Source organism: Candoia aspera, chromosome 5, assembly GCF_035149785.1.
Source record: "Candoia aspera isolate rCanAsp1 chromosome 5, rCanAsp1.hap2, whole genome shotgun sequence".
Lineage (NCBI taxonomy): Eukaryota > Metazoa > Chordata > Lepidosauria > Squamata > Boidae > Candoia > Candoia aspera.
The window spans coordinates 32,297,690-32,308,938 of NC_086157.1; the positions used below are offsets into that span (position 1 = coordinate 32,297,690).

Below are 11,249 nucleotides of genomic sequence, written 5' to 3' on the forward strand. Positions count from 1 at the left end.
TAAATAATATTACTTGTAAGCTTTTGAAGAGTCATCCTCATTTAACTGGGAAAATCATTTCTCATGTAACTGGGGACTGAACACAACAGGTTATCATAATCTGCAACCTTCAGATACAATGGAACTACATCTGCCAGAATTCCACGCCAGCACAGCCAAAGATTGGGAATTTTAAGTTACAATACAGGCATCTGAACAGAGAAATGTATACATCTTCAGGGGTATATACAGTAGACGAGTGAAGGAAGAGGCAGAGGCCACAGATGCGATGAAATATTTATAGTCCAGTAATGTTATGCATTCTGAATAGCACATTCTTCATTAAGAATATAAAATGTAAGCCCCAAGACTTTTTAGAAGAATGCGGTCTGCCTTCTCTGCATCTGTGTCAGATGGCCTTGTCTTTGATAGAAATTCCTTTGCTTTTCGTAAGCTGGAAATTTGGCTGTCTGTACATCAATAGAATATTTATCTTGCAATCTTTTAATTCTTTCCCAAAATGCTTCAGAATTACACAGCTGAAAGATAAATGTTTACAATGTTTGTTATATTCTACATATGAGAAAACCAGATTATCATCTAAATCAAAATATATATTTTTTATCCATTGCATTAATTCTTAAATTTTTGATATACCTCAAAGCTAATTGCTTTCTCTTTGTACATGGTATTGACTATTACAACCTCTGTACCACACCATATAAATTATAGACTATACATTATGGAAATCATTTAAAACATCAAAACTGTTTTAAAATAACTATGAGAGTTATTACCTGCTGAAACCTTTTGCAGGTTTTTGACAACTGTTCAATATCCTCCACATTAAGAAATGACATGATGTGAACAATCAAATTTTCAGGCATTCGAACTAGGAAATCATAGTGTCCTTGACACAAGTTGAGAGCGTACTTCAGCATGCTTTTCCCAAAAATGCTTTGAAATTGCTCTGAAGGAAGTAAGTATAGGGAATAAACTTTTAGCATATGTGCTACAAAAATAAATACTGCTAACATTGTGCATTACGGTTATAGTAATATAGTGCAGATTCATAATAATAAAGGCTATTGAAAAACATGTATCACCTCACACATTGTAGAGATGGTTGCTAGATGAGGCTACAACTGTATTGCATTCTTTTCTTCAACTCTGATATGTCAGTCTTTAAATAATTAAATATCTACAGCTGAGGAGAAATAATTTGGAAAAAAACTACAAGGAATGAAAGGAGAAAAACTTTTACTAAAGGAAGATGGGAGGCAGAAATAGAATTAGGTTGTACCTAAGAGTAAGATTCACAGAACTCAAAGAGGCTTGCTTTTGAGTAGTTAGGGTTGTTCTGCTAGTAATGATTGGAATTATTCTTATCTGGCTGGTCTGAAGGGTTTGAAACAACCTGGAACTTAATTTAGATATGACACGGATCCTATTCGTTGGGGGAAAATTCTGTAGGAATGAGAACTGTGGAGGGACTAGGCTATAATACCTGATTTAGGGCTGCTTTTAAAGAGTTAGATAGCAGAACTGAATGTTACCAGTTTCATTTGATGTCTCAGTTGTCTTTTACAATTAGCATGAAGAAGAAATCTTGTTGGTGTGCCACTTTAAAGAGAAAGCAACTTACATACTGTAATAACATAATATCAAATATAATAATTTTAAATGGAAAAAAGTGGGGGGTCTGGCAAATTATGTTAAAAACAAAATTGTTGATAAGAATGTTATTGTTACGTAAAGTGTTAATTGTTTATGTTCAACTGGTCTTCTGAGTAGATGAGCTAGAATATAATAACCTCCCCTCTCTGTGTCTTACCTGTGTTTTACCAGTACTTGGTGAAAAGTGATATGAAAGATGTGTTAATGCTAAGTTCAACCTTTACTACAAATACTCTGTGATCTTACAATCATGTCAAAGAAATATTCGGACATTTAGGATATTTAGTTATTCCCAAAATAAAATAGGAACAAATTATGCCTCTTCTGGAGTATATATAATGTAAGTGGTCAATTTGAGAAGGATAGTTAAAAATTCCTAATTTCAAAACAACCCAACCCCACAATATCAAACCCTACTTAATTATTTCTGCCCCCTGTGTATGTTCCACACACACAACAGATAATTATTTAAAAAAGAATTAATGAGTCGTTTAACCACCATGATAGCTCAAGTTTCAAGTTCTGTTCTGGTGAACCTGCAGATCATCATCTGGATCTCATGGAAAATTGCACTTGGATGTTAAAAGTTCAGACATCTCCTTTATTAGTTAGTTAACCTATTATCATCATAATCATCTAATAATTTTTATTTATTTAATTTATAAAACCCAACTCTAATATAATTCTAATAGATTTGCAAGCAGAAATTAATTTATCCATGCAAGTCATTAAGCTATGGAATTCTAATTACATCCAAACATTACACCTTTTTGCTAATAAATGTATGTATGTATGTATGTGTGTATGTCTCCACAAAGTTTACATTTACAGATTAAGCCTACAGCATTCTGATTTGGAGGTGCATACCAGTAATTGGTTAACCATCTGCCCAGCAGTGTACACCACTGTGAAGGTGAACCAGATGCTCCAATGGGATCGACAACAAGACCTTATTTTTACAACAGCACAGCTATCCCTCTAGGACCACACAATGAGCTTTTTGACCTGTACTTCTCTCAAAAGATATGACATGCAGTGGGGCAAATTCTGTTTGGCACAAATGGTAAACAGTTTGGACTTAGGCATCTATATCTATATATCTATATCTATATCTATATATCTATATCTATATATCTATATATCTATATCTATATCTATCTATCTATCTATCATCTATCTATCTATCTATCTATCTATCTATCTATCTATCTATCTATCTATCTATCTATCTATCTTGCATAGCCACCTATCCTATATGCAATAATCCTAGGCATCTCACAACAAAACCAATAAAACCAAAAAACCCCAATCATATTACTCATACAAGGAGCATCACACTCCCCACTACAGTACCATAATATTGATTAGCATTACATCTGCTGGTTCCTCCCCATCCTAGCCCAATGCCTGGGGAAACAGCCAAGTCTTCAAGGCTTTGCAGAAGGCGAAATGGATAGAGGCATTCCAGACCTTAGGTAGGAGCCTTTTCCAAAGGGCTGGGGCAGTTACAGAGGAGGCACACCTCTAGAGTCCCACCAGCTGAAAATGTTTTAGGGAAGGGACCTGGAGTATGCCCATCCTATCTGACCTGGTGGGATGGGCAGTTACCCTTGGGGAGAGGCAGTCCTACAAATAACCCAGCTCCGTGGTTTCAGGGCTTTAAAGGTGATAGCCAGCATCTTGAATTGCACTTGGACAAAAACTGGAAGCCAGTGCAGCTTGCACAACAGCAATGCACATAGGAAAACAGTGAGGTGCCTAGAACTGCATGTGCCAGCACATTCTGGACCAATTCCAGCTTCCAGGTGGCCTTCAAGGGCAGTCCCATGTAGACCATGTTGCAGTAATCCAGTTGGGAAGTGACTAAGGCATGAATGACTTAGAGCTAGGCCTCCTGTTCCAAGAATGGGTGCAATTGGTACACAAGATGAATCTGTGCAAAGGCTCCCCTGGCCACGGCTGCCACTTGCTTCTTGAGTCCAGGAGGACCTCCAAATTGCAAACCAACTCTGTCCAGGGGAGTGCTATCCCATCTAGTCAAAGAGGGAAGCTCAATGGACTCCAAAACCCAAAGCCGCCACTCCTTGCTAGGGTTGAGTTGCAGCTGGTTCCTTCCCATCCAGGCACTGGGCAAGCATCTGAATGGCATCAACTGCCCAGCGTGAGGTGGAGATGTATAACTGAGTATCATCTGTATACTGATGATACTGCACCCCATGCCACAGAATGGCCCAAGCAGTGGCTGCACATAGATGTTAAATAGGAGAGGTGAGAGACCCTAGCCCTGAGGCACTCCACATAAGAGAGGCATAGGGCTGGACCTCTCCCCCCTCCACCAACACCAACTGGAACCAGCCATGGAGGATGGAAGAAAACTACTGCAAAATAGGCCCCCCACTCCCAACCCCCAGAACCTGTCTAGAAGGATACCATGGTTGATAGTATAGAAAGCCACTGAGAGATCCAAGAGGGCTAGGATGGACATACCACCCCCATCCCAAGCCCTCCAGAGGTCAGCCACAAGTGTCACCAATGCTGTCTCAGTACTATAACCCAGTCTGAACCTTGACTTTAAAGGATCTAGATAATCTGTTTCATCTTGGGCTCGACACCTACCATCCTCTCAGCAACCTTCCCCAAAAATGGAAGGTTAGAGACTGGACAAAAATTATCCAATACTGTTGAGTTCAAGAATGGCTTCTTGAGAAGGGGGTGTATGATTGCTTCCTTCAAGGCTGCCAGCATCACCCTCTCCCACATAGAGGCATTAATCACCATTTGGACCCAACCACATGCCATCTCCTGGGAGGCCTTAACCAACTAGGAGGGGCATGGGTCCAGAATACAGGTAATAGAGTACCCAATGACAAGGATCCTGTCTGCTTCTTTGGGATCAACAGGCTTGAACTCATCCCAAATAACCAAGTCCAAATGTGCCAGGACTTGGAGCAAGCCACTGTGATTGTCTTGGAGAAATGACTTTTTTAGTTACTGGACATAAGGTATGAATATGGATAGCAGCTATTGAAAGCCTTGTTCTTCATTAATCATCTAAAATGTCAGCCCTTAATTATTTGCTGGTACCTGCAATTAGTAATGCATGCTAGTTGTCTAGAGGTAGGGGTCAGTCCAGACAGTGATTATTGCTCATTGATTTTGACCATTACCTTCTTTCAAGGGTCACTACAGACCATGACTATATTTCAAGCAGATACTGAGGTGGAGACCTTTCTTTTTAAGTGGGCTTTTGACACCTAGTCAATGACTAGGGATGTTTTTATTGATCATTTTTGGTATGGGATATGGTTATTCAATAGGGCACTTTTATGTCAACATTTTATTGTACAGTGCCCAGTGTAGAATAAAATATTAGTGGTGTAAAAAGTTAAGTAACAACAAATGTATCAGGTTGTCAAGCTTCACTCAGACAGATATGAACTAGAAGACTTGCAGGCAGAGATTCAAGGACACAGCTCTTGATAAGAAAATTTCATTGCAGATACTAGAAAAGCCATTAATAACTCTGAAAACTACCTGCTGGAAACTATAAGACTATAAGATTCAAACCATTTATATACAGTAGGTGAACGGAATCCCACTTTGCTTTTCAACAGCATTTGTAGTCAAGGTCTTATATGAATAAGACCTTAAGATAATCAGATCAGACTCATACAAGCGTAACGTGAATGCAATAGGACTCTCTTACTCTGTTCCTAGCAAAAGGGACTGAGAGGCATAATACTGGAGACAAGGTATAAATATGGATTGCAGCTATTGAAAGCCTTGTTCTTCATTAATTGTCTAATCCATTTTAAAGCCATCCAATATTGGAAGCCTTCACTAGAATAATAAAATCATAGGGTTAGAAAGAACCTTGGAAGTCTTCTAGTCCAACTCCCTGCCCAGTACAGGAATACCATCCTGGACAAAGGGTTGTCCAGTCTTTTTATCAACCTGATGCAATTCCACAGGTTAATTATCCACCATCTTTTATCTGTCCTGAATCTCCTGCTATTCCATTATTCTGGATAACCCTAAATTCTAGTATTTTGAGAGAATGTACATAGTACAGATGTGCAAAACTCACCCATTCAGGAACAGAACATTCTGTTCAACTCTAAAATGTTCCATTCCTCCTCAGGACCTTGCTGTACTCCTCCCAGACCATGACTTTCTGGAAGCAGCTTAGCAGTTTTTTGAAAGTAAATCCAAACTGGAAGTGGCTTGAGGTAACCTGGACATGGATGTACCCCTGACCCAACCCTTTGGACCATCCTGTTCCACAGCAGTTCAGCTATTTCTAGAAGTGAATTAAAAACATGGTGCCACTTCCAGATTGGAGAATTTGCTCCTGGAAACTGTCAAAACTGTCCCTGGTACAGCATGGTTCATGAGGAAGTTTGGTATGGTGAGGAGGAAGAACAAAACAGTCTGAAGTTGTTTGGAATGTTCTGTTTGCAAATTACTGAAATGATTGAATTTTGCACATCCCTAATAGGAGATGTTTTTATTTACTCTAAAAACATTTTTAATAACTCTTAATCTTTATCTACATACAAAGATATATGTATAAAGTATACATACATACTTTAGTGGGAGTTACTCCATCCAGTTATTTTGGTTGCCATCCTCTGCAGCTTTTCTAGTTCATCCATTTTTTTAGGTGTGACAACCAAAGTTGCACCCAATTTTCTAAGTGAAGCCACACATATACAGATAGTCCTTGCTTAACAACCATTCATTTAGTGATGGTTCGGACTTACAACGGTGCTGAAAAAAATGACTTGTGACTGGTCCTCACACTTATGACTGTCGTGTCCCCCCAGTCACATGATCACAATTTGGGCACTTGGGAACAGGTTCACATTTATGACCATCACAGCATTACATGGTCATGTGATCCCTATTTTCTATCTTCCTGTCCAGCTTCTGGCTAGCAAAATCAGTGGGGAACCACGTGATTCGCTTAACGACCATATGGTTCGCTTAATACCTGCGGTGATTTGCTTAACAACTGCGGCAAAAAAAGTAAAGTCAGGTTGGATTTGCTTCATGACTGCTTCACTTAGCAACCAAAATTCCGGTCTCATTTATGGTCATTAAGCGAGGACTACCTGTAGTGTATAAAGATACTATGATTTTATTGTGTATTCCTTTCCTAATGATCCTCAACATGGAACTTGTATTTTTTACAACAGGCAATGCTTCTCTTCCAGGTGAACCACCGCAAATTTGGATCCCATCAACCTGCATGTGCAGTTGGAATTTTATATCCTAATGTGCATTTTTTTCATATTACTCCTGTTAAATTACCATTGCCATTTTAAGGCCCATTTCAGAGAAAACCTTTGAAGGATTTTCATGGTTTCTTTTGGTTTTACTCACCCTTAATTTGGTGTAATTTGTAAACTGCTGAAAGTAATTATTTGTGTGTGGTGCAGAGACACTAGCTATGGAAATGTCATTCTTCAAATGGCTTAGAACAGAATTTTTTTATAGTACAGTTTAATGAAGATTTGATAATTTGAATTGTATGATGAACATGGTAAAATTATTAAGTGTGGAATGAGTAGGACAGTAGCAGTTAACCCTTCTGATGCCAGACAGTCTTATAGGTGTTCTAAGCTTTTGTTTGTTTGTTTGTTGTATTAATATGAATTTAGCAGTTTGTACTGCTTTCTTTTAGTATCTAATTTATATATATATATATATATATATATATATATATATATATATATATAATGCTTTGGTTAATATTCATATTTTATAGACTGGCTCATAATATCACTGTATATTGTGGTATTGCGGTTGCATGTAGATCCAACCAAGCATGAAATTAGGATAAGGATACCTGCTGCCGGGGGGTGTCTATTATGTTTTTATGGTTTTTAATTCTGTAAGCCGCTCAGAGTCACTGTGTGTGAGTTGGGCAGCCTTATAAATTTATAAAATAAAATAAAATATAAATAAATAAGGGAATTTTCAAGGCTGTAGACTAGCTTTCCCCAATCTCCTGCATTTCAAATTATTCTTTGCCCCCACAGCCAGCATATATGCCAGTCACACACAAACATCTACTGTAGGGATGACTGAACTGGAAATATGGCTGTAGGCAAAAGATTTGGCTATACTCATACAGACAGTTGCTATTTTATACCATATTTCTTTGTCATGATTCCCTCTTTCCCACATAAATATTGGGAATTAAAATAGTCAACCTCTAAGAATTTTCTGTATTTGTGTCCTCCTGTCACACTAAAAAGTAGCATTCCCAGGACTTCTAAAGAAGTTGTCATGGTTTATGTGCACTTAGGTGTACCGGGAATAGATGCTCATAGATGAACGACTGCTTGTGTTATAGTCCAGAGGACACTTGACTGTGTGTGAACCACTCTGAAATAATATATAACTTCTGAAATATTATGGGATAAAGTTATTTAATAACATACTAGGGAAGAGACATGTGCTCCCAATGATGCCTCTATGGATTATAATCAGTGGTCATCAGTGTGCAAGTCAACTGCTTCAACCCATTTGACAGTTTTGCCATCAGATAGTTTAATACAATGGTTTGCTTGCAGAACAACAAATTGTCGGTGGAAATTATGTTCATGTAAATCTGTCAGAAGAGAGCCTTTTTATTATTTATTTGTTTGTTTGTTTGTTATTGTCATTATTTAGATATTTAAGAAACAAAAACCAAAGCCACCCAGGTAAGATATATTAACGTACTAAATAAGAAAGCATAATTTAGCACTAAGTAAAAGGCAAGGTGCCATGATCTTTATTAAGTAGAATGCTAACTCTGGATTGCCTGGGCACTTCATATGAAAGTTGTCTTCTTGTCCTTGAATAATTATGACTAAAGCATTTCTTGCACATAAGCAATACAGACACACACACTACAGCACTTTGCATTCTGAAAGCTTTTTAAGTTCCAGATATAAATAAATTTGTCTCGAAGTATAATTATGGCATTTATCATCAAAGACTCAGGGGTTTGTTATATGTACTTAAGGTATTTGGAATGATGAACAGATTTCTCTATAGCAACCATCCCCATGCAGGGGCGGCACTATTCATTAAGTACATAAGCAGAACGAACAGCTCATTCTATAGAGTGAATGAATGAGTGCCTCAAATACAAAGAGGAAGAAGGAAATTAAACTAACCCCATGGAAAGAATCTACTAACTGCTTGGCACTGCACTGCATTAGTGTCAAGTATTTCCCTGGAAGAAGTAAGTAAGCAAGCAAGCAAGCAAGCAAGCAAGCAAGCAAGCAAGCAAGCAAGCAGCTGATATATAGACTGTTAAGGCTGCCATCTTGCCATAGTGGCTCTGGGCAGCTAACAACAGATAAAACATCCTATAATTAAATAAATACTGAAAACAACCAAGATCAAACACCTATAAGGGTTGCCAAGTAAAACAGATCTGATAAACTAAGGACACCCCTCAGTCTCCAACTAGCCCCCAGACCCCCATGCCTGGGAACACATCCAGGTCTTTAATGTTCTTTGAAAGGCCAGCAGAGTTGGAGCCAATCTCATTTAATCTTTCTGCTGCTTCTTAGCCCACTAAACTAAAACATAAGGCCTAGATTTGCAAATTACATGAAACAGCTGCAAAAGAAAAGAGGGTGATGTAAGAAGTGACCAGAATAAGAGAAATGTAGAAATAATATGCCAAAAAATAAATCTTCATGAGCTCATATGCTATACTTCCTAGAAGAGGTGAGGTATGCTGATAAATGCCATTTACATTGGTGTGTACCTTCAGAAGGTAAAATTTCTTTCAGTGATTTATATGGGAACACGTGGGAAGTTTAACTTTGCCCCCTGCAGCAGTCCTAGCGCAACGAAGATCAAATCTGTGCTGCAAACAATAACATGCAATAGAGAATTTGGCTGTATAAGGAACACTGAGGTAGGGAAACTACTGTATGTATGAGAAAAGCCCTGCCCAGAGGAGATGCAATTCATAAGCCTTGGACTTTCCCACCATCATCTTCAGCCATAACTATCACATTATGCCCCCAAACCTACCACTGATTTTCATTTTCAGTCCTTGGGGCCCACTTTTGCTGATCCTTTCAAAGGAAAAATCCATTGGGATTTAACTTGGGTCCTTCTGCATCCCACCTATGTACTTTACTACTGAGCCATGCCAACCCTGGACTGAAACTAAACTCTGATGTCAGCCATTAAGATCTCTCAGATTCTGCCAGTCTTCATCAGCTCTGCATGCCCTGTTCTGGTCTGCTTTTTTACATACATATAATGTTGAGCAAACTTCACTGACTTAGAACCACAGGCAACTTTACCCATTAGAAAAAAAACCAAACATTTGCATTCTTCCCCATGGAATTCCTAGTAAAAGTCAAAAGAGATATGCAGTCTGAAGGGAAACTAGGATATTCCTAGGCACAAATCCCAATGAGTTAAGTTTTAACTTTCATTTGAAGAAAACTAGAAAAGATTTTCTCCAAATATAACTTGCAAAGCTGTAATCCAAAGCTTGTTTCATGAAAATTTCCTTGACAGTAACTATTTACAAGTAAACATACATAGAATCCATCTTGCTATAGAGTTCTGCTGAACTAAGTTTGGATGCTAAAAGTGGAACCTTGGGTGTGTGCAGGATGACTGTGTGTGTGTATGTGTGTATGTAGAGAGAGAGGGTGCCCAATTTATTTTCCCACTTAATACTTGCTGTGTAATTGTTCATCCAATAGAAAATCTCTGTGTGTCTTCTTCAATTCCTTTGGGAGAATCTTTTCTTGATTACGTCGGAGAGAAATTTGCCATGATTTCCAGATAACCTATAGCATTGAAAATTTTAAAGAGAGTACAGAAAGTTATTATCCCTTTCCTGTTTTGCCAACAATCAAACATACTGTAAAGCAAGAAATTGAGAACATGCTTACAACCCTTTGTGCTTGAATTACATTGTGTTAAGAAAAGAGAAGAATGGCACGCGGATGCCATCATTTGTTTTGAATCCACCACCACAGCCACACCACCAGATTTATATACTCTGTACAGACATAAGTGAGCAAATCTGTCAGAATGGCTTTTTTTGGGACTGCTATCTCTTTTTCCTGAGATTTTGGTCTCTTAATAGATGCTTGGCTGTACAGAAGATCAAAAAGTGCAGTTTTCTTATATCTGTGCTTTCTTCAGCAGACACCCAATAAGGGTTCTAATTTTAGAAATAATGAGATCTATGCCATTTTACCTCATTTTTTGTGATAGTCAAGTAGTGGAAATCTTTCTTGGGTGCAGGGGCCTGAGTATCAACTTCGCAAAGTTTCTCCTGCAGTAGTGAAGTCATTCTGGTGTCCCAAAGCTCTTCTACAGCTTCTGCAAGAGCTTGAACTCAGCGTATTTTATGTGCTCCAGAAATAAAAGCCTGGTTTGTGTTTACATTGCTGAGATCAGTTTCTTTACCTAAGGAGGGCTCAGGTGAATAACGTTTTCATCGCCAGTTGGGCAGTAGTAAAAACAAAAAACAAAAGCTATGAATCTGTTTCATGTTTGAATTTGTTTTGGAAATCTAAGTATCACTATGCAGAAATACTTTCTCCTTCCTT

General features: G+C 38.2%; 1 protein-coding gene across 1 annotated transcript; it reads right to left on the minus strand.

Annotated features, from left to right (window-relative positions):
* Positions 1-353: 353 nt before the first annotated feature.
* On the minus strand, positions 354-10,990 carry LOC134498274 (F-box only protein 36-like). The gene is made up of 4 exons (XM_063304350.1): positions 10,895-10,990; positions 10,370-10,478; positions 777-949; positions 354-518 (listed from the first exon to the last, which is right to left on the minus strand). The coding sequence occupies exons 1-4, from the start codon at positions 10,988-10,990 to the stop codon at positions 354-356; spliced, it is 543 nt and encodes a 180-aa protein (XP_063160420.1).
* Between the last annotated feature and the right edge of the window lie 259 nt (positions 10,991-11,249).